Here is a 23592-nt window from a genome sequence, read left to right on the forward strand (position 1 = left end):
TTTATCCCATAAAACTTAACTTTTGGTCACGAACCTAGATGTCGTTGTTCAGGTTGGTAGACCGAAGTTAGTTTTGAAGTTAACGGAGGGAGTAATTTGGTAAGGCTAAAAATTTATAACACCTATGAATTGACCACGTTTACACTCATAGTTTACACCCTATACGACTATCATGGTGTGGTAATTTCTACTACTCTCGTCTCGGCCGATCTCTGTCGTGTCGTGTTTGCAGTTCGCACGTGACCAAAGTCGTTTCCCCACCCCCAACCAAAAGATGTTAAAAGTCGAGAGAGTACTGTTGATTTGTACTGTTCTCCATTGGTTGAGCTTAAACTTTACAGCGAACCTTTCACTCCCAGCCAAATTACCCAACCTTTTTCTTTTCGCAAGCCAAAAACCCCACCAGCCCAGCTAGTACTATTTCACTGTAACAACCATTTCACGCTCAAAACCCCTCGTTAAATACGTCCCCACAAAACCGCGCGGTCGAACACACTGCAAGCTCACGCTCACACTGTCACACTCACTCCAGTGTAGTGTACCGCAGCGCGAGCTTTGCAGGGAGCAATGGCGATGGCGGTGCGGGTCGCGGCGGGGCTCGTCGTCGCGCTGCTGCTCGCGGGCGACGCGTCGGCGGCGACGCTGGCGCTGTACAACCGGTGCGCGGAGACGGTGTGGCCGGGCATCCAGCCGAGCGCCGGCAAGGAGCTGCTCGCGCGCGGCGGGTTCCAGCTGGCGCCCAACCGCGCCACCTCCATCCGCCTCCCCGCCGGCTGGTCCGGCCGCGTCTGGGGCCGCCAGGGCTGCAGCTTCGACGCCGCGGGGCGCGGCCGCTGCGCCACGGGCGACTGCGGCGGGGCGCTCTACTGCAACGGCGCCGGCGGCGCGCCGCCGGCCACGCTGGCGGAGATCACACTCGCGTCCACCCCGGCCGCGCAGGACTTCTACGACGTGAGCCTCGTCGACGGCTACAACATCCCCATCGCCATGACCCCGTCCCACGGCTCCGGCGCCAACTGCGTCCCCGCGGGGTGCATCAGCGACCTCAACCGCGTCTGCCCCGCCGGCCTCGCCGTCCGCGGCGGCGGCGGCGACAACCGCGTCGTCGGATGCCGCAGCGCCTGCGCCGCCTACGGCGCGCCGCAGTACTGCTGCACCGGCCAGTTCGGGAGCCCGCAGCAGTGCAAGCCGACGGCGTACTCCCGGCTGTTCAAGACGGCGTGCCCCAAGGCCTACTCCTACGCCTACGACGACCCGACCTCCATCCTCACCTGCTCCGCCGGTGCGTCCTACATCGTCACCTTCTGCCCGCACCGCCGCTAGACAGCGTAACCCAACCCAAGCAAAGATTTGCTTCCCACTCATCATGAACAATGGCAAAGACGCTAGCTTTAGTCATGGTGCATGGCATTGTTGTTGCTGATGTTCTTGGTTCTTCTTGATGCTGTTGATGCGTCATGTATTAGTGCCATAATAATAATAATACTATTATTAGCATTAAACCAGTGGGTTGTACTGTAGTTTTAGCGGTTGGTTTGGGTATAATGTGAGGAGATCTGATGGTCTACCACTGGTAGGCCGGGAAAGGAGGAGGTATATGGGTATATGGAAGAACTGAAACTAGTAATATGTTTGTTTCCGTTCAATTTCAGCTGGTTTTGGTGCACCTGAGCAAGATATGCATTTTACTTTCACTTATTACTGGAGTACTGCCACTTGAGTGGCCCTGGTTAGTTCCAAAGTTTTTTTATAAACTTTCAACTTTTCATCACATCAAATCTTTCATACACACGTAACTTTTCTATCACATCATACTAATTTTAACCAAACTTCTAAACTTCATTGAACTAAACTTCAGTTGAGTTTAGTTGGTAATGTGTTTAAACTTTGAAGTTTGAAGTAGCTAATGTGCTTCAGGAATCGACTTTCACTCAGCCATTGCCTCATTGGAGGACGGTGATGAGTTCAGAACTTTGATCTGCATTTCTGTTTGTGCTCAGCACTGTAAAAGGCCTTTTACTACAATGGTTCTTGATGACTCGTACTAGTGGCAGTGTGGCACTGCTGCTGGTGACCTGGTGGCTGTGGCTACTGGCCAGTCTCTCGTCGGGACGCAGCGTTGAGCAGTGCGCTGCATCAGTCCAGCTAGCGAGCTTTTTGTCACGGAACACCATGATTGATCGGCGTGCCGGTTTCGAGGTCTCCTTTAAGAGCAAGTATAATAGCAGACTATAAGCCAACTATATGCTTATGTGGAGAAAAGAGAATTTAAAAAATGCAGAGGATTGGCTCTCATGCAAGAGCTAGCTATTCACATACTTCAAGATAAATACATTAAATATATAGGTGAGAGATAGAGAGAAGGAGAAAAAAAGAAATAACCTTATAGCTCATTTACTATACATGTTTACTCTAATATAAGTTATACTTCTCCTCTCTAGCTGCACTAGAGTTATTAACCGAGGTGGGTGACAAATCAATGGCTCATTGGATTCCACAAAATGCAGAGACCTTCTTGCTTGCCTCCACAAGTTCAACCGTGGTCCATCTCTGTTGAAACTCGAAGCTACTCCTACTCCCCTGTCTTGCTCTTTCATACAGACATTCTTTTTCTCTTTTTTTTTAAAAAAAAACTTTTGATAACCTCCTGCATAGTGTATTCAATTGGATCTGATTCTTTACTAGGCAGGCCCGGTTTAGAATCAAACTTTGAACCATAAATCGTCACATCGAACTTCTATATGTACACAAACTTTTAACTTTTACATCACATCATTTTAATTTTAATCAAACTTTTAATTTTGGCGTGGAACTAAACACACCCTAGGCCATGGTGTTTGGTTGCCAGTTTGCCACTCCCAACAATGTGTACCTACCACATTGTGTACTCCTTGACAGTTTTGGTTCTTAGGATTCTCTGATGAATGTTGTTGCTGTGGAGTGGTAAACACATGGTCAGGTGCAGGCAATTTACTCCAACTTTGTTTCCCTTGCCTTTTTCAGTGCAGGATGATCCGAGCCTGCATAATTATTGCCGTTACTGCATTCGTGAAACTGTACTAATTATGGAGTACTACCACACGGAGTGGAGTACTGATTAGTACATTTCTTCAGACGGCAGGCATGATCGATCCTGAAGCCATTGCAGATCTACAGGGACCAAAAACTCTTAGAATAAATCTGGCTTGATCACTTGACTGATCAGATTTGTCTGCAGAGAAGTGGAGTACATACTCTGATAAAATTGCTCGCTGAAAAGAAAGAAAGTGTGAAAAAGATCCAAGGACATGTGATGCGATCCAAACTTTTTTCAGAGCATGAGAAAAGTGTAATAAAGGGACATCGGATCCAATGGTTATTTGGTTTCAAAAGCTTCATCAGGTTTCAACAACTACACGGACAGATCAAGCGATCTACTACCATACTACCTTTCTCCCCCGTCATGTGAGATCAGCTGATCATGCCGGCAGCATACGTGTGCACGGTGCTAGAACCGGACAAAATGTAGGGCAGCAGGATGGGGAAGCACATGATATCGTGGACTCGTGGTCGTTCGTGTGCAGAGGTAGAAGTGGTGGACTTGTTGCCTCGAAACCGTCCAAATTCGCACCGCCCTGCACTGCATCTGCATCAGTGCATGCAATGGCACATCTTGTTGTAAAAGAACAAAGAGGCATGCGTTGAAATGTGTCCCTTCTTTTCTCTCCTTTTTTTCTCAAAGCGAAATGATTTGCTACAACTAGTTTTGCTGTTTCAGAAATTTAGTTTTGCTGCAATTTGTTTGGCAATGGTAGGAGGCGGTGTTTGGCAGGAGACTGATTAGATTGATAGTTTGGTGGTCTGAAGTTTGGCTGCAGAAAACTTTCTGGTTGAACCAAAGGAATATGATTCTATTTTTTTGAATGGCAAGGATTATGAATATATGATTATGAACATTTAGACATATTTAGTCCCTTGTGGAATGTGTTGTTTCGGCATTCCTTCACTGCAATTTTCTCTCTACCGAAAACAAATCAAGGTAATGGAACTCGTGCTGAAAAGATGGTCGAAATCAGCGGCCAATCACTTTGGCACCTCACCTAAGCCAAAAGGGGTCTCGAGCCATCACACAATTTCAGGCTTTAAACTGTAGTAAACGCGGGAGTGCTCGCAACGGCCTGAGAGACGGCATTCCAACGTACGGCGCCTCCGGATTCTGAAGCCTGAACTGAATGCCTGACGCAAGCTCGGTCGGCCAAATTCTTCAGAAATGGACCGAACATTTGGTGAGGCGCTGGCCCTCATTTTGACCATGAAGAACTGGAATTTTCCGGCACAGATGCTCGATTCGAAAGAAGGTCATGAGAAGTCGTAGATTAATTTGTTGATCCTACAAGATTACCATCATAATTCATCTCAGAAATGCTCAGTTGATTTGCTGGACATCGAGTAGCATATCCATTGAACACAGGCTAGGGTTAAGAATGTACAGAAATGTCACGTCATTGATTCGCTTTGCTGTAAACAACGTTTGGATAAGTTGCACAGCTTTCAAATGCAATGGTAAAACACATCTGTTTTCTCGTTGCAACAAACGTGCAAGGGTTCCTTGCAACATTTTCGGAAACTTCGTGCAACAAATCCAATGAAACGTCTAACACAAAATCTGTACATTTTCAACGTACGTTCATCCCATTTTCTCATCAGATTAAGGAAAAAGTCCACTTTACTCCCTTAAATATACACCGAATCTAATTCGTACCCCTCAACCAGAAAACCGGTTAAGACGACTCCCCCAATTACTAAAACCGGTACAAATTGACTCCCTAAGTGGTTTTAGAGGGTAGTTTTGCTGACGTGGCATGCTGACTTGGTCTATTGTGCTGACGTGTCAGCCCAGTCACCAAAATACAGATAAGGCCCACATATAAGTGATAGGAGAAAATATAAAAAGCGTAGGGCCCACTTGTCAGCCATCTTCTCCCTCTATCTTTTCCCCCAAATCCCCCAAAAAGAAACAGCAGAGCAAGCGGTCGAGGAAGCCGAGCGCGTAGTTGTTGTGCGGGCACTGCACTGCACATTGTCGCAGGTGTAGACGAGGGTGTGGTTGTTGCTGCTCAGCATCAGCTCTGGCTCGCTCCTCTCCTGGTACTGCGCCGCCGCGTCGCCGGACCCGGACGGCCCCGCCAGCGGCCTCGCGCCCGGCGGCGACAGGTCCGGCAAGCACTTCGCCGACCGCTTGCTCCCGAACCGCTCCGGCGCTGCCGCTGCTGCCGGCTTGAGCGTGCCCCCGCCGCGGATGAGCCAGTGGATTCCGAGGTCCGCCAATAGCGGCTCCATGTCGGCGTCGAGCAGGATGTTGCTCGGCCGGACGTTGCCGCACGAACTTCTTGTCGTGGAGGAAAGCCAGCCCTCTCGCCATGCCGCGGACGATGCGTCGTCGCTGCCAATCCTGCGCACCGCCAGCACGGCGCCGTCGTCTAGCACCGCCATGTACATGATGCTGCTGCCCGCCACGCCTAGGATGTACGCCGACGCCTTCAGTAGCATCTCCATCTCCAGCTCCACATTGCCGTCCACCGTCACCAGCACCGTGCCACCGTCGCCACCGTCCTTGGCCTTCTTGCCGCCACGTCGTCCATCTTGGCGGCGATGACGCCCTCCTTGGCGGCGAAGGACGCCGACGTGTCAGTCACCTCCTCCGTGTCATCGCTCTCGTCTCCGGCACTGCACCGGCGCCGCGCACGACAAGAATTATACCATTTCTCCGCTCGTCGAGTGTACAAGAACTCCGCGGCGTGTCGAGGGACAACTCCGGGGCCCTCCCGATGACCTTGACATTGGCCGGCGCCGGTAGCCGCATCCAGCACCCGAACTTCCCACCGCTGCCGCCGCCGCCGCCACTACCGGCAGCGGCGGAGTGTTAACAACATCGCATCAACACGGAGGTGGAGCTGTACCGCCACGGCAGCCGTACCCGGCACTCGAGCTTCCCACCGCTGCCGCCGCCGTCGCCTCGCTGTAGGATACGCGACAGGAGCGACCGCAGCGACTGGCAGCTCTCGATGCCGCCGCTCTGCCCGGCCTTCACGCCGGCCTTCTCCACCCACTGCCGCCCACGGCTTCACGGCTTCACGCACTCCCTTGGCGCCCTCCACTCCGCTCCCTCGCCGCCCTCTGCTCCGCCATCCGTGCCCTCGGCAAGCTCTCCGCGCTGCTCGCCGACGGGAAGAGAAAGAGAGAGATAAGGGAGAGAGAGGGAGGCATAAAGGTTGGAAAGAGAATGACATGTGGACCCCACAAGTCAGTGGATCCTATTATAATTTTTGTGTGTGAATGACAAATTGGTCCCACATATATATTTTTAAATCTAATCTTACATCAGTGCCACGTCAACGCCACGTGGGACGAAGACCAAGTCAACACCGCCACGTCAGCAAAACCGCCCTTGAAACCGCCGAGGGAGTCTATTTGTACCAGTTTTAGTAATTAGGGGAGTCATCCTAACCGGTTTTCTGGTTGAGGGGTACGAATTAGATTCGGTATACATTAAGGGAGTAAAAGTGGACTTTTTCCTCAGATTAATCCCTCCCACCTAAATTTCCCCATGGCAGGGCAAAAACACCGATCCCTATGGCTCGCGACAAAGCCCACCGCGAAATGGGCCCAAAATCACCAGTCCAGCCCACCACCAACCGGCGTGGCGCGCTCCCGCGGCGCGGCGCGCTGATCGACTGACTTTGCCGGGCTCCCTTGCTCGGTCACGACGCCTCCAGCTCGACGTCCGGGTCGTCGGAGTCGGAGGAGGAGGAGGAGGAAGGCGAGTGGTTGGCGAGGTAGCGCTCCGCGATGGCGGCGTGGAAGGCGGCGCCGGTGGGGAGGACGTCCTCGTCGATCATGAAGTAGGGGGAGTGGCCGGTGTGGACGGAGCCGAGCGTCTCGTTGCGCACGCCGATGTAGTAGAACCCGGCGGGGACGACCTGGGAGTAGAAGGAGAAGTCCTCGGCGCCCATCATCGGCGGCACGTCGCGGTAGCTCCCGGCGCCGAGGAGCTCGCCGGCGACCGCCTTCACGTGCGCGTACATCCGCGCGTCGTTCACCGTCGGCGGGTAGAAGCTCTGGTTCTCGAAGAAGTCCACCGCCGCCTCGCACCCGTGCACCCTCGCCTGCGCCGTGATCACCTCCTCGATCCGCCGCCGCACCTGGTAGAAGCTCGCGTTCGAGAACGCCCGGAACGTGCCGCCCAGCACGAACTCCTCCTCCTCCGCCGCCGCCGCCGCCCTCGCCGTCGCCGCCGGGTGATCGCTGCCGTTCACCATGGCCACAGACACCACCTGCGAGTCGAGGGGATCCGCCTCGCGGGACACGATGCTCTGCAGGCTGATGATGGTGGATGCGGCGGCGAGGACGGCGTCGCCGGAGCGGCGGCCGCCGTGGATGACGGCCTTGAAGAAGCCGCAGCCGGCGAGCAGAGGGCCGGTCCTGGAGCCGATCACGGACGTCGGATGCTGGTGCGACACGTGGACGGCGAAGATCGCCTCCACGTCCTCCAGCGCGCCGCCTTCGATCATCCGCTTGGCGCCAGCGCCCGACTCCTCGGCTGGCTGGAACAGTAGCCTCACTGTACCCTGCACACATGAAAATTCAAACCATGGTCACTTCAGTTAATTACTTGCAGTAGCTTCCAAATAAACACAGTTTCTTCCTGTTTTAGGAATGGTAAGATCAGTATTGGCAAAGAGATTAATTGGTGCGGTCAAAATTTAAGTAATTAGTTGCAGTAAGAATGATATGGTCAGAATTGTTTTATGAAGTCTGAATTAAAATCCAATTCACGCGGCATAGAACTTCCCTCGTACCAAAACTTTCTTAATGCAAATGTGAATTGTTCTATGAAGTCTGAACTCCGAACTGAAATCCAGCCCACACTCCAGAGCACTTCCCTCTTGTAGTACCAAAAAGGAATTTCTCGATGCAAAGTGAATTGTTCTGTGAAGCCAGAACTGAAATCCAGCTCACATTCCATAGCACTTTTCTTGTACCAAAATTCCTTAAAAATGCTGAGTTTTGTCGCCACACATACGACAGAGTAGTTGGCGTAGGGTCATTCTTGATGAACGTTGGGACACAGTTTCACATCGACATGACAACACGTACCGGCTGTCCTATTATCGTACTATATAAGTTGAAATCCTAGGGGCATCAAAGAAATTTCATCTCAACACCTTAATCTCTGCTAAAACTCCAAAGAAATGCTTACCATATACTCCGTATTAGATACATTTAATTTTTTTGCCACAATTAAAAATTTGCCACTAGTTGTTTATGACATGTGGGTTTAGTGGCAAATCATTTATCACCACTTGTAAGAGTGGCAAATGGTTAATTATTCTTATATATTAGGAGCAATATTTATTGACGGAGGGAGTAACGAGTACGTTTAAGTTTAAAGAAACTGACCTGGTGGTTTTAACATTCTATTAGGAAGTAAAAGAGTAGATTGGGACATTTCTACTGAATTAGAACTTGAGGGCCTAGATACACATCTGTCTAACTCACTTCCATTGAGCAAGAATTGATCCCCTTATCACCTCAATATTTATCCTCAACCAATTACGCCTACCTAGTACTGGTATAGTACTAAAGCAAGCAGAAAAGGAGCTTCTCAATCTCCACTCTCCACTAAGCATGTGCTCTCAAGTTTCAGAGAGAAAACTAAAAAAGCCAAGAACTAAGCAGGAAGAATCTAGTACTACTCACCACTAAACTGAAGGAATGTTGCGCCAATATCTCTTATCACATCAGAAAAACAATCAAGAGAATAATCATTCCACTGATGCCAGCTATACTTAGTACAATCAGTGCATGCTGAAAACACGAAGCAAAGTTTGTTTTGGGTAATGCAAATGGTTTCCTTCCTAAAGCTGTCCTTGGATGACACCTGATGCTGACACCAAACCATGACGCGGCGACATCATACCTGGACTTTTAACACATTACGCGCGTCTTATGATAACAATTTAAGCATTTGCACCTTTTCCATGATGCAAATCTAGGGGCGGGCAGCTAGCTCTCTCATGGTAGTACAAACCATCGCTTGCACGGCAAGAGCTACGCACAAACCGACAGAAGCTACAACTATGGTGTACATGCACGAGACTAGACACATTGAGAAATTCAGACAAACAACCATTTTTAAAGAATTTAGAGAAAAAACTACTCCTACAACTATATACGCACGAGACGAGACGAGATCACGAGACACACTGAAAAATTCAGAGATTCAGACAAAGAAGAACCATTTTTAAAGTATTCAGAGAAGAATCTAGTCAGTAGACGTACCCTGAGATGGTGCTCGCGAGCCTTGAGTATCTTGGCGGCGCCGAGGAGCATCGCCACATGCGCGTCGTGGCCGCAGGCGTGCATCTTCCCTGGGTTCTTGCTCTTGTGCTCCCATTCCACTGCTTCCTGAACAGAAAAGGAAAAATGAAAAAAAAGGCGTCAGATTTTATCAAAATTGCACGATGAATTTATCAAAACGGGGTGCCAAAACGGCCAAACACGCATGCATCAACAGACAACGAAAGGTTCGCTTTAGTCCTAAAAACGGCCCGTTTCTGGGCACTCACGAAGCACGACTTTTCTGGCCATTTGGGGAATGAATCAATGATTCCATGAGATTTTTTTTCCTTCTGAAGGAACGTGCTTACGAAAGTTTTGCTTCTGTTTTTTCACATCGGTGAACAGTGATGGCGTGATGCAACGCTCGATCTCTGAACTCTGAAGATTCCGTGATGACAGTCCAAACAGCAAGGGGTGAAGCAGATCGAGATGGCGATGGCGATGAAATGCAGCGATCCTTCTTTCTGCTGCTCGTGGGAGAATCGATTCTTGCGATCTTGTCACAAACTGAGGGTGTGTTTAGTTGGAGAAAAGCAAATTTTTGGGTGTCACATCGAACGTTTGACCGGATATCGGAAGGGGTTTTCGGACACGAATGAAAAAACTAATTTCAAAACTCGTCTGGAAACCGCGAGACGAATCTTTTAAGATTAATTAAGCCGTCATTAGCACGTTTGGGTTACTGTAAAACTTATGGCTAATCACGGATTAATTAAGTTTAAAAGATTCGTTTCGCGATTTCCTCCATAACTGTGTAATTAATTTTTCTTTTTATTTATATTTAATGCTTCATGCATGTGTCCAAAGATTCGATGTGATGTTTTTGGAAAAAAATTTTAGGGAACTAAACGGGCCCTCACAGGTGAGAAGAACCAAAGACGAAGTGACCCAGCGACGTGTTCCAGCCGATCAACTGCGTCCTCTCCTTTTCTTTTACCTGCCTTTCAGAGCCTCTGTTGAACTACAGCAATACAATCTGGCACACCCTAATCACCGTGATATGCCTAACGATATGCTTCTAACTCATTTGTCTCATTCAGAAAACAGACAGTGACAAAAATTTCAGCTTTTGATTTTGGGGTTCTGCTTTGTTGCTGTCAATCTCTATAGAAAGTTCAGAAAATACTCCTTCAGAGTAAAGTTTTAGTACTGTCACTGTTTTTATCGGTGGTCGTGAAAGCATTTCCGGGAGTGCATCGGAAATGCATTACTAATTTGCCATCAGATTCCTTTTCTTTTTCAGTTTTTTTTTAAAAATATTGAAGGCTTAATGACCAGCAAAAAGTGAGCCCCACTTGTCAGTCACTAACCAAGTATAAGAGACCAGAGAATCTCACATTTTTCACAAGAAAGGGTACATCCGTGTGCCTAGCAGAGTGTACTGTGTACCTCCAGGTATAGTCACTACTCCAATTCCCACATGCACACACACAGTCTGGATCAACCCCAAAAAGGTCTTTTATAAACAAAAACAAAGACGCAAAAAAAAAAATGAAAATGTTTTTGGTCAGCAAATAGTCATGCTAACACTGCTGCATTTTACACTTGTCGTAACGAATTCGCGCCAAATGAGATGAAAGGCTTAGAAAAGCAAACCTCTCATTTGTAACTATAGTTTCTTTGTCATTACTGGTTTACAGAGTAGTAATCCTAATTAATCCACCCAAATAATTTCGAGGCGAAAATTAAAGAACGAATTATAAAGGAGCTGGATATTAGTAGCAGCAAGTATGCCGGTGAGTAGTGATGGATGGCACGTGCACCGCGTGCAAAAGGAGTCGGCGTCGCGATTCGCGCGTACCTGGATGGGCAGCGCGTCCATGTCGGCCCGGAGCGCGACCACCGGCGGCCGGCCGGTGCCGATGTTGGCGACGACGCCGGTGCGGGCGACCGGGTGGCGGAACCCGACGCCCATGGCGTCCAGCTCGTCGCGCACCAGCCGGCTCGTCTCCACCTCCTCGTACGCCAGCTCCGGCCGCTCGTGGATCCGCCGCCGCACCGCGCGCAGCCACGCCGCCGTCTCCGGCCGCCCCGCCATCCCGGCAATCTCCTCCTTCCACCCCACGTAAAACCTCCCTCTCCCACCCCCTCCACCGCCACCGCCACCGCCGCCGCCGCCGCCGACGCCGACGCCGGCGCAGGTGTTGTCCGCTCTCCTCGTGCTCGCGTTCGCGCCCTTGCTGCCGCCACCGCCGCCGCCACCCAGCCTCGCCACCTTCGCCTCCTCCACCGTGCCAAGAATCACGTCCTCCTCCAGGAACGTGCACGAGGTGGCGGACACGAGAAGCAGCAAGACGAGGACGACGACGGCGAGCTCGTGGCCACCGTGCTCCATTTCGACAAACACCTTGCTTGCGTCGCGCTTGTGGGGGAGTAGGGCTGCAGACTGCAGTCGAGGGGGCAAAAAATGGAGGGAGAGGCATCCGGAATGGAGGGGATTAAATTAAGCCAGCGCTGCAGAATTTTTTTTTTCCTTTCCTCCTTTTCCTTTTTTTCCATTTTTATCTGCTTCTACTTGTGTCAATCAATTAATTAAATTAATTAATTATTTCCTCCACCTTTTTCAATTTCGCTCGTGCTCGTTGCCTTGTATTATTGCTAACCACTTGCTGTCACATTATTTGTGTTAGGTGGGGCCCACACTGACAGTGACGCATCAGTAGTGGCGCCTGAGAATTTCATTATTTTTTTTTTTGCCCCCCAATTAGTTAGTGCCTTCATCGCATGCCTTGTTGATGACTGTCTCATCCAGTGTAGCGTCTAATGTTGCCTATCATCGTCAACACCATTTGCTAACCATTAATCTACTATGTTCTGACTTCTGAGTAATACACCCGTGATCCTCTTCATTTTTCTAATGATTGCACCTTACAAGGAGATGAAGTTTGGATCAATTAAAGTACACGACCCAATTTTTTTTCAAAAAAATAGCAGCAACAGGACACATGCATCCGGCTGCCGTTTTGCCAATAAGCAAACTTTTCTTTGGTGATTTCTTTTATCTCTTTTTTTTTTCTGATTTCCATATTTTGCTTCGAATGGACGCTCAGGATTTGATCCCTGGTCCTCTGCGTCCTGCCAAACAGTGTAGGGATAGCGTCGGATCGAGGGCAGCAGGCAGAAACAGTAACACACAGGATGATGTCGCCCGAGCTTGGAAAACCTCCAACTGCAGGCAGCTTTCAGAGCGATGCATTTGCAGTGTGGACGCCACAACACCTCAGGTCCTCATCACCTAGTCACAATCCTCTGTATTTATTTTGGGTCACAGGTTTCTGTTGAGATGTATGATTGTTATGAATAGGACTGATTTCTTTCTTTTTCTTGTTTCTCTTTGGGAAGTGTTTACAATTGCAAATGTGGCATCTTGAGCAGTATAGAGTATCAAACAGACATGTTCCACTTGTAATTTTAAAAACTCTAGCACTTCTGTGAGATGGAATTTCAGTGTCACTGCTCTAACTTGTGTCCTTTTCTCGCTGCTGCACATGTACTATTTGATACTACCTGCTGCCCTTTTTCTCCCTGATGTTTGAAAACAATTCCAATATGTATACATACTAATTGTAACATGTTTTCCACATTAATTGCGTTGGAATATCCATCATATAAGGATGACCTTTTCAAATGGCATATTGATCTTAACTATACATTAAAACGACTATACTAAGGACATTCACAATACAACATGTCCATAGAATTAAATAAGTTACTATAGAAAAAAAACATGATGTGACAAGTGAGGTAATTAAGAAAGAGAAGTAAACCATGTCTTATATAAGAAATGGTTTCTAAACACCATCCAAAACATTATGAAAGAGGAGCATCATTAGATTCGAATATAAATTAGTAATGTTTGCACTGGAAAAGTAACGTCAACTAATTCTTTATGATATGGAGGATATGAATATCATGGGGATTGCACTAAGCCATGTATATTTATCATCATATATACGTTAAGGTCCCGTCTGTTTATTTATTTGGAAGTTGCAACTTCATCGCTTTCCTTTAGCACACTCTCAAACTGATATACGGTGGGTGCTTTCTTTTTTAAAATAAACTTTTTTTATAGAAGTTCCTTATAAAGACAAATAAACATATTTTTGGGTTTATAATAATTAATATTCAACTAATTACACGCTAATGGCTAGCATCGTTTTAGATACCACGGAGTTACCATGAACCCATCCTAAGTTTTAGTCTCACCAAGGAGGGAGTATAATTTATTGGTAACCTCCACATTTCCCCTACCTTCCTTTGAAGTGTCAATTTCTAATAAGGTATACTAGCATCATACAACACATAGATGGGCAGTATCACGAAGGACGCACAAGTCATCCATCCAACTCAGCTGTTGTGAAAAATACAACAATCCGAGTAGTACCACAGGGAACACACAAACACAGGTCGCAGTCGCACTCGTATCTAGCCAGCACAACCGAGGAAAACCATTGGGTGCACGTAGTAATACTAATAGACCACCATCTACTAGTAGGACATTGCAGACCAAGTTGGTCGGCACTACTGCTGCTGTGTGTGCGTGGGAGCCATGCGTGAACACACACGACGAGGCACCTTCCACTCGTGGTGGAAACCATAGTGGAAAAAATCAGACCGGACCGACGGTTTGACCAGAAAAAACCGGAACTAGAAGTGACCACGGTTCGGTTTCCTTTAAAGACCGGACATGCAAGTAGGACATTGCAGGCCAAGTTGGTCGGCACTACTGCTGCTGTGTGTGTGTGGGAGTCATGCGTGAACGCACACGACGAGGCACCTTCCACTCGTGGTGGAAACCATAGTGGAAAAAACCAGACCGGACCGGCGGTTCGACCAGAAAAAACCGGAACCAGAGGTGACCACGGTTCGGTTTCCTTTAAAGACCGGACATGCAATCGAACCGCTTTGAACCGGATGAACCGGACATGCAATCGAACTGCTCTAAACCGGATGAACCGGCCGGTTTTTGGCGGACCGGACACTAAACCGGCACTGGTTGAACCGGCTAGCCATACTAATGGGCCACAGTGGGCTGTTTAAAGGCCCATTTGGTGCAGCTGGTGGTCTTTTTTTTTTTTGGCAAAAATAGTAAGAAATGGTGCGCTACATGGGATTCGAACCCGGGTCCAAGGGTTACAAGAGCAAATAACTAGCCATCAGGCCATCCAATGAAGGTGTATATGAGTGAATATGTAATATACATGTACTTTGTGAACCGCGGTTCGACCGCCCGGGTCACTGGTCGGACCGGTGGACCGCTCAACCAAGAGGTCGGCCGACTCACTTACCGGTCCGGATTTTTTTACTATGGTGGAAACGGGCATCAGCTAGCCATCATATAGTCCCTTATCCTGGAAACGTTAGATTCACCTGTTTTTAGCCACGTTTTAGCCGTGTTTAGTTGTTTTCGCGAAAAAATTTAACGTATATAGACACATATTTAAAGTATTAAACATAGAATAATAACAAAACAAATTACATAATTCACCTATAAACTGCGAGACGAATATATTAAGCCTAATTAATCTGTCATTAGCAAATGTTACTATAGCACTACATTGTCAAATCATGGCGTAATTAGACTCGAAAGATTCGTCTCGCAATTTACATGCAAACTGTATAATTGGTTTTTGTTTGTCCATATTTAATGCTCAATGCATTTGTCCAAACATTTGATGTGACGAAAAAGTTGAAAGTTTAAAGGTAACTAAACAAGCCTTTAGGGTGTACTAGGTCAGCCCTGCAGCTGTGCCTCTATCCCTTAGTTACTGTGGAGGCCACGTTCCTTTTGGGTTTTTTTTTTAAAAAAAAAATTATGATACAAACACATATGCACACCTAACCTGTAGATGGACACACGTACATCCTACCGTGGTCTACTCCTATGACACCGACACACGCACCTCCTACCACGGTCTACTCCTATGAGTATGTTTGGAATTCCGTGACAAATTGTTGATATATCCTAAGATTGATGAAGTCATTACGAATATCTCGTTATCGATAAACACGACACCTATCATGCATTAAAGAATAATTAATTATAAATACGAACACAATAGGTAAATTCCATCACAAGAAACCTAACTAGTTTAGCTAAACTCATTGTACAGGCTGTACCTCTTTTATTTTTATTTTTCAAGATGTTGAAGATGCATGCAATGCTGGCATCAAACGTCTTTAGTGACAGAGGCATCTCCCACATAGGTCGGACGACTGTCTAGGCTCCGGTGCTGTTATCTCCATTCCGAATTACCGTCGATATTCGTAAAAGATACTAATTGATTGCTGAAAACCATATTAGCCAACTGGACTCGGCAACCTCACGCCTCCACTTAACACATTTCCACTTGTCACACGTGGTAAAAGGCTGATATTTTTAAGAGAGTTTCATTGATGTGGTGAAATGTCCATGTCACTATGATTTTTACAGTCCCTTTGGAACATGTCCCCTTGAGGCGATATATTAGGTTTGTAGTTGGCCCTCTTTTTTAATTTCTTTTTTAAGAGCTTGCGTCTGGTCCAATCTTTAATGTGTGGGTCATTGTCATTTAATCATGATTAAGTAGAGACGTCCTAACAAATGGTAGTAGTATGCAAAAGAAAAACGTAGTAGCTTTTGGAAGCAGTTACTTTGCCACGGGGACTTAAGAGACCAAAAGAGGATAAAAATAAAACGCAAATTACCTAAAAGCAAGGGAAAATGGAGATCAAATGGGCCATCTCCTTTTCTGATTTTGAGTGGCATGGAACCATATGCCGCAGTAGACACAACAACTGGGCAACCAATTTCTACATCTAGAATTCAATGAATTAAGCGTACAATAATATAGTCGTCTTTAGGCATGTCGTTCCGTTGTCTGGTTGATATATGGATGTTTCTAGTTTCAGTAGTACCAGCTAACCTATTACGAGTAAACTAGTCGAGCTACTGTTTCTTTTGTACTCTTATTGAGGAGTATATTGACTAACACATATATATACCCAATCAATTTTCTGCTTCTCAAATCAACGTGATTGGATGGGGTTTTTAGCACTCGGAAAAAACGTGATGAAACCTAATACTACGGCGTAAGCAAGTTGTATATTCCCACAAGCAAACAAGCCTACCTATTTTTTCAGGCAGCCTACTCTTTTTTCCTTTTGGGAAGCATGCAGACCTACCGATTCAGGTAATGAAATACAGGCTCTATCTCTCTATCTTAGAATAAATTTATTTTTAGCTCCAACCTTTGTTACAAAATAAGTTTTTTTAAAATAATTATTGCATCTGAGTTTGCAAAATTAGAGAATAAATACATTTGAATAGATAAAGAGAGAAATAATTACATTAAGATTTGAGAATATGAGAGTATTTTGATCTCTTTTTTTCGCGTACGAATGATAAAAAATAAATTTATTTTACGACGGAAGGTATATCATCGTAATGAACCACTGTATTTAAAGATCTGGACTACCGGTTGGTACATGATAGTGGCCCATATACAGTCACTACTCAGTGATATACAGTACTCCAACGCAGTACCTACTACCTAACTGGAATATCCGTTCACTCCAATGTTAAGGTTATGATCAAGTTGCCCATTGTTTTCTTTCCAATAATTCACTGCCTCGTACATAGTATTCTCTAGTACTCGTAGCCTAGTATATCCTCTTCTTTTATAATACCAAGGGCACAATTTTCTTCTCCTCCCTACTGCTCATATGTAGTACTCCATCCATTAAAAAAGAAAAAGCTAATATCGTACTTTCTCCAAGGTGATAATACTTATCGTTTTAGACAAGAATAAGGGTTAAACTTTAGAATCTTTAATTATTAATTATTTTTAAAATATTTGTCTTTTAAATATGATGACTACATGTATAGATTAGTCTTAAAAGGACTTTAATAAGATAATATATTTATTAACACTTTTATACATATTATAATAAAAATAATAGTTAAATTGTTTTTTAGAGACCGTGCCCCAGAGGGAGTATTAAACTGTGACAACGAATCTGAACATTTATATTTTATATCTAAATTTTTTTGTACTAGGATGTGTCATAGCCTAATACGAGTTTTCACATCCTAATTAATATATAAGGTTGTCTTGTTTATATTTATTGTATTAGGATATACTAAATGTAAATGATTTTTTTTATAGAGAGAGTACTCCTACTAACAATGGGCAGGCATGACACGCAGTTACGCACTTGGAAGAAACGTGCGACAGTGTCCATCTGACTGACATACCGTGGCGCCGGTGATGCCAAGTACGGCGCGCACGAGGAAAATGCGTGTGCCGACCTGACAGACACACGAGTCCCTGATTCTGATTGGGAGCGGCTGCATTGACAGCGCAGGTGAGCCGTCGTGACACTCGCTGACCAAACCATCGGCTAGAATATGACACACTGCCGCTGCTTTGCTCTGAATTAATCTGATCGAACACAACACGGCATGTGCCCGACCGATCCATGCCGTTGCCCATGATGTGACCGGCTCGAGTGCATTGTACCATTCGTCCGTTCAAAAACATTTAGTAGTACAAACCGTCCTGGTCGGTAAAATTTTCAAAAACAACTCGAGTAATTTTTGGTTTTTATTCGTTCAAAAGAGACTTTTGGTTTTTGTTTAGAAAAAAACAGGATGTAAAACTGCTACTTTTGGTACGTGCGGGGTGCGTGCACGGAAGAGGCAATAGCTGAGACAGCGAGCTGACGGTCGCACACAGGTGTGCGTTGATACTTGATAGCAAAGTTAGCAAGGGAGTAGTTGCTGATTGCGAATTGCGATGAGAATTCGCGGTCCTGGACACTGTTTGCAGGGTGTTAATTGAGCTTAGGTGCGGTCGGCAGTGGCACCGTCACTGTACTGTAGTACTAACATGTGTCTTTCTTTTGATAGTGCCATGTGCTGCATCTTACTAGTAGTTGTTGAACTGCCCGACCAGGTGCGTAAGGTTAGCAAGCGTAAGCATCATCATCATCAAGTTAGTTTCTCACCGTTCTTACGAGTAATTAACCGAGAGGCAGACATATATTGTTAGTTTTTTTTAACAACTCACATCAACCAGTATGAAGTTCATATTAATAGAAAAAAAATTATAAGATTATAATCCTGGAAAGTCGTAACCAAGAAAAAATACAAAGATTTTTCACCTCCTACGCACTGACAGTACTAAATACAAACCCGGGAGAAAACTAGCACCGAACCGGCCATTGATAAGCGTGATTGGCCGCCGCTAGGCCAACAGAGGAACTATAGCTGAGGTTGCCCGAACTTATCCCTAACAACTGACACCAAACCCCAAATATAGTCACCTCTCTAGGATTGAGAGAGAGAAGGGGGGGTTGAGAGAGAAGGATGGAACCGCTCTCTCCCTAGACCTTTCGATGTGGCCAACTTACATAAGCTAAGGTACTGATCAAGAGGACATGCATCTAGAGAGTGAACTTGCACCAAAAGACTGGAGGATTTAGCCAGGGCTGCCTAAATGATGTCTCTAGGGAGAGGAGCAACGAAAAACCACCGCCGCCATCTATCAAGGTCTCAAAAAGAGCCAAGATTAGATTTTCACCCGACAGTTCCACTGGAGGAGATGAGACGGCTCGACAACGCCCTCAGGAGGGGAGGACGCTCGAAATGCCGTTGTTGCTGGCCTGGCTAAGGCCGGGCTAGGTTTTCACCTGTCGTCCACCACCTGCGAGTCCATGGCTGATGCACCGATGCTCCACCACCATCAAACCTCGGATATTGTTAGTGATGTTCACTATGATGCATTTAAATGTACCGGTACCAATATATATCGACATTTCTTAGCATCTCAATGCATATTCATGAACTGTTTAAAAAGGTTTTGGTGCTAAGAGTAAGAGGAACTTTTTTTTTGCAGAGGAGAAAAATGCTTCAAGTTCGATTTCTCTGAAATTTATTCTCTTTTTTCTGAGAAGGGTATAACTCAGAAAGTACACTTACACACACCGCACTCACACCACGACACATGCACACACACGCGTGCGCGTCCCTAACACACGCTAGGAATGAGATTGGAGGCACTAGGCTCCAGTGCACGGGAAACGTGCAGTCCCACTGAACACGCCCGCACGCGTGTGTACCCTGTTACCTAGCCGGGACCAACCAAAGTCAGTCCCGAAGAAATAGGAAAAAACACCTGGTGAGACGCGAGTTGCGATCCTATTACCTAGCCAGGACCAACCGAAGTCATTCCCAATAAAATAGGAAAAAACCGCTGGTGAGACGCATCGCGTTGCGATCCCAGAGATCGAACCCGCGCGGGCTGCTCGCTCACCTGGCGACGCTAGCCAACCGAGCGTAGGTTCTCTGAAATTTATTCAGAAATTGACCAGCCCAGAATGAAACAGATCGATAGAGGAAAGGCCAAGCCCATGTCGTTGCCCCAAATACTGACAGGCCCACATTGTTGTTGCCAACCCTTCGGCCCACACGAACCAGCAGGCCCATCTCCTTCGCGAATCCATTTGGAATTTGCAATGTCACCGCGCGACACCGACTCGGATTTGGCGCCACGAATTCGAACCGGACTCTAACCTCCTCACCGTCTCACCGTCTCCGATTCGAACTCGAGTTGGCGCCACGACATAAGGCGGGCTGCAAAGGAAGCCCTTGTCCAACCTCAGCGCGTCTCAATCTCTCGCATCCCTCCTCCCCCCGGTGATCTCCACCAATCTCCAGATCCTCCATCCAGCGACCTCGACCTCGACCTCGACATGGCGGAGCAAGGCATTCTCCGGCGGTGGAAGCGCTTCTTCCCGGCGTTCGCCTCCATCCACGCCGCCATCGAGGCCGCCGAGCCGGGCATCTCCCGCAAGGAGTTCCGCGACGCGACAGACAAGGTGGTGGCGATGCTCTGCAGCGCGACGGACGACGAGGCGGTGGCGGAGGAGCTCCGCGTCGTGCTCGACGAGATGATGGTCGAGGCGCTCCTGACGCTGGAGCTGGTGCCGGCGATGCCCAAGATGCTGGCCTCCACCGACCTCGCGCAGGACGTCGGCGCGCTGAGGAACCACCCGTCGGAGCGAGTCCGCGGCCTCGCCACCGGCATCGTCCGCGCGTGGAGGGCCTCCGTCAAGGACGAGCTCCTCAAGGCCGCAGCCGCCATGGAGAAGCTCTCCCAGGCGCTGGAGCCCGACGAGGCCGACGACCATCACGCCAAGATCCTGCAGCCATCGCCGCCCAAGAAGACGGCAAACTCCTCACAGCCGTCGTTCCCCAAGAAGCAGAGTGCTCCGGTCGCCGGCGGCAGTCATGTCACGATGGCCAAGATGGAGCCGCCGCGGGAGAAGCTGCCGGCCGCCGTCGGAAGCTTCCGCCGCGAGAGTGCCGCGTCGTGCGGTACCGACGAGAAGGCCATGAACGCTGCGAAGCGCAAGCTCCGCGAAGGTTATCAAGAAGCAGAGGACGCGAAGCGGCAGCGCACAATCAAGGTGATCGAGGCGCCGAAGCAGCAGCAGCGGAAGAGGCACCCGATCGTGCAGGAGCGGAACCGATCTAGAGTTGCCTCGCACACGTCGTCGTTGCGTCGTAGATTCTAGAATTGTTTCTTGCTCTCAGATCGCCCATCTCTCTGTAAATTGATGTGCGTAATGAACTGATTCTTTTGAGTTAATCCTGCTCGACGTGGATTACTCGTGTACTTATGTAAACAACAATCAATTTGATGTTTGTTTCAATGAAATCAACGAGCTATTCTTGTCTCCCTCTTAAATTCGAGCAAATTTTGTTGTGCGACATAGTATCGTGTCAATCGAAGTCGTGTGTCATTCATATCAGCTTGGTACTCTAGAATAACGCAATGATTCATTAGGGCTTGAGGAGAATCATTATCACTTCCTGGGTTTCTGATAGGATCAAAGCTTCAGCTGTGCTCAGTTCAGAGTTCGAATTCAAAATTCAGAGTTCAGAGTTGATAAACTCGATCTCTTATTGCTAAAACCATCATCAAGTATTCTCCAACAACGCGTAGCTTCTTGCAAAGTACATGTTTGGTAGAGCCTACGGAGTGGATAGTAAGCTAGAGCAGCTGGGCCATGAGCCTGAACTCCTCGACACTGATGGCGCCGTCGCCGTCGCCGTCCATGCAGGCGATGATCTCCATGCAGTCCTCGACGCTGGCGGTGCCCATGACGCTGAGCAGCCTGGCGAGCTCATCGGCGCCGAGGACGCCGTCGGGCCCCGCCGCGGACTCGAGCGCCGGCACGGCGGACTGCAGCAGCGCGCCGAGCGCGCCCAGGCCGAGCTGCCCGGCGTTCATCACGTCCAGGAGCTCCTCCACGCTGAGCTTCCCGTCGCGGTCGGCGTCGGCGCGCGCCAGCATGTCGCGCACCTCGTGCTCCGGCTTGTCGAGGCCGAGCGACGCCAGGAGGCCCCTCAGCTCCGGCGCCGTGACGAGGCCGTCGTTGTCGGAGTCGAACGCCTGGAACGCCTCCACGAGGCTGCTGATGTAGCTCAGCGCCTCGAAATCCACCGACAGCTGCTGCGCCTGCGGCTGCGGCTGCGACGGCCGTCCTCCTGCCGGCGTTGCCATCGCCTGCACGATCGAGGTAACTTACCTAGCTACTAGCTAGGTTGACAAGGAGAGGAGAAGATAGAGCTTCTTGCTCGGAGCTCGATCGGCTCGCTCGAAGGGTGCAGCCTTAAGAAGGAGAAGAAGGAATATGAACCTTGTTCGCTTTGTGTCGACATGGAGCACAATAATGGAGCATCTTGTTCCGTTCTTGGGATGCCAATGGCGATGGAAGGATAAGGCCCGCGAGAAGAAAAGTTTTAGCGTGTCACATCGGATATACGAATACAAATTTAAAGTATTAACATAGACTAATAACAAAACAAATTATAGTTTCCGCCCTTAAATTGTGAGACGAATTTGTTAAGTCTAATTAATCTGTCATTAGCAAATACTTACTATAGCACCACATTGTCAAATCATGGAGTAATTAGGTTTAAAAGATTCGTATCGCAATTTACATGCAATCTGTGTAATTAGTTTTTTTTCTATATTTAATACTCCATACATGTGTCCAAATATTCGATGTTATATGGTAAAAAAATTTTACATAGGAACTAAACAGGACCTAAGCTAAGCCTTTTGATTCTCATTTCTGATGCAATGCCACACATGCACACTACATCTGACAAACAAAATTTTTCCAGAATTTTTCGTAACCGGTACTCCTTCCTCCCAAAGTTAATCAATCTAATACGATATGTAATACATTCTAGTACTATAAATCTAAATAGACCTTTTGTTCATATTATTAGGATGTGTGGTTTATTTTAGAATTAAAGGAGTATTAGTAAGCACTGAAGCAGCGAAGTGTAGGAACAAGAAACATCTGAAGTGACTGACAGAAAAACAGTAACCTCAGTAAAATCTTGCTCAAACGCGGAAACAGGGCAGGTTGGGCCTCTTATGGGCTGTGAATATTTCATCTCTCCATGGGCCTGTCCAAGTCTTTCTTCATGGGCTGAGTTGCCATGAGCTTTCTTCTTCTCACCCCCTTTCAGCTGCCTACTGCGAGGCATCGTTGGTCAACGAATTGGTAACCATATGCCTGAATTTCTTTAGCAGAGTCTTTTCATAGACTAATTCTTCAGTAGCTGTCTAACAACCGAGACAGGGTTTAGAAAGGTAGGGAGATATATTTCCAAGGGGACATTTTTTCCACGTGGTTGAAACCGATAAATATCCATCAAACTGCTCCTTTTCAACGTGTACATACATATGTACGACTTTCAAAACTTCAGAGAGGCGAATACGCACGCAGCTCCTTTAATTGACCGATTGATCAGTCTTCCGAAAACCCTAGGAACCTGTCAAAAACTCAGAAAGTCACCGAGAAAACTTTCAGGCTATGCAGCATTCATCAGTAGTGGATAATGCTCATGGACCTGAAATTTCTCTCCAATGGTTCCAGAATTCAGAAGAACAGGTCTTGTACGAATAGGCAGAATTGCAGATACATATATGTATCTGGCCGGCCATGCTATTGGGCAAGAGCTAGATCCAAGATCATAGATTCAGAGACAACAGTTCATAAATCATAAATGCATCCAGTCTCCATCTTACAACTAATCTCAGGGTTACGTATACCTGATGAGTGATGAGCTAGCAGCAAACTGTACAGTTTTGAGGGAGCTGGTGAGCCATGATGTCACTGTAGTAGTACAATGTGAACCATATGATG

The 23592-nt window shown here is 47.4% G+C and overlaps 4 protein-coding genes across 4 annotated transcripts; 2 read left to right on the plus strand and 2 right to left on the minus strand.

Annotated features, from left to right (window-relative positions):
- The first annotated feature begins 466 nt into the window (after nt 1-466).
- Nucleotides 467-1646, plus strand: LOC127775479 (thaumatin-like protein). Its single transcript, XM_052301728.1, has one exon. The coding sequence runs from the start codon at nt 568-570 to the stop codon at nt 1321-1323; it is 756 nt and encodes a 251-aa protein (XP_052157688.1). The 5' UTR covers nt 467-567; the 3' UTR covers nt 1324-1646.
- Nucleotides 1647-6257: 4611 nt separating this feature from the next.
- On the minus strand, nt 6258-11812 carry LOC127777994 (IAA-amino acid hydrolase ILR1-like 6). Its single transcript, XM_052304625.1, has 3 exons — nt 11183-11812; nt 9322-9447; nt 6258-7607 (listed from the first exon to the last, which is right to left on the minus strand). The coding sequence occupies exons 1-3, from the start codon at nt 11714-11716 to the stop codon at nt 6741-6743; spliced, it is 1527 nt and encodes a 508-aa protein (XP_052160585.1). The 5' UTR covers nt 11717-11812; the 3' UTR covers nt 6258-6740.
- An 8303-nt stretch (nt 11813-20115) lies between these two features.
- LOC127778117 (probable mediator of RNA polymerase II transcription subunit 26c) lies at nt 20116-20940 on the plus strand. Its single transcript, XM_052304773.1, has one exon. It carries the CDS (start codon nt 20116-20118, stop codon nt 20938-20940), a length of 825 nt encoding a protein of 274 aa, XP_052160733.1.
- Nucleotides 20941-21250: 310 nt separating this feature from the next.
- On the minus strand, nt 21251-22027 carry LOC127777372 (probable calcium-binding protein CML29). Its single transcript, XM_052303953.1, has one exon. The coding sequence runs from the start codon at nt 21930-21932 to the stop codon at nt 21420-21422; it is 513 nt and encodes a 170-aa protein (XP_052159913.1). The 5' UTR covers nt 21933-22027; the 3' UTR covers nt 21251-21419.
- Between the last annotated feature and the right edge of the window lie 1565 nt (nt 22028-23592).

Source organism: Oryza glaberrima, chromosome 6 (assembly GCF_000147395.1).
Source record: "Oryza glaberrima chromosome 6, OglaRS2, whole genome shotgun sequence".
Classification (NCBI taxonomy): domain Eukaryota; kingdom Viridiplantae; phylum Streptophyta; class Magnoliopsida; order Poales; family Poaceae; genus Oryza; species Oryza glaberrima.

What these genes read in the sequence shown, in the direction of transcription:
- LOC127775479 (XM_052301728.1), top strand. Translation starts at nt 568, where the DNA reads ATGGCGATGGCGGTGCGGGTCGCGGCGGGGCTCGTCGTCGCGCTGCTG.
- LOC127777372 (XM_052303953.1), bottom strand. Translation starts at nt 21,932, where the DNA reads ATGGCAACGCCGGCAGGAGGACGGCCGTCGCAGCCGCAGCCGCAGGCG.
- LOC127778117 (XM_052304773.1), top strand. Translation starts at nt 20,116, where the DNA reads ATGGCGGAGCAAGGCATTCTCCGGCGGTGGAAGCGCTTCTTCCCGGCG.
- LOC127777994 (XM_052304625.1), bottom strand. Translation starts at nt 11,716, where the DNA reads ATGGAGCACGGTGGCCACGAGCTCGCCGTCGTCGTCCTCGTCTTGCTG. An exon ending in TGGACGCGCTGCCCATCCAG is followed by an intron (nt 9,448 to 11,182) that starts GTACGCGCGAAT and finishes TTTTCTGTTCAG; the next exon opens with GAAGCAGTGGAATGGGAGCA. An exon ending in CTCGCGAGCACCATCTCAGG is followed by an intron (nt 7,608 to 9,321) that starts GTACGTCTACTG and finishes TCATGTGTGCAG; the next exon opens with GGTACAGTGAGGCTACTGTT.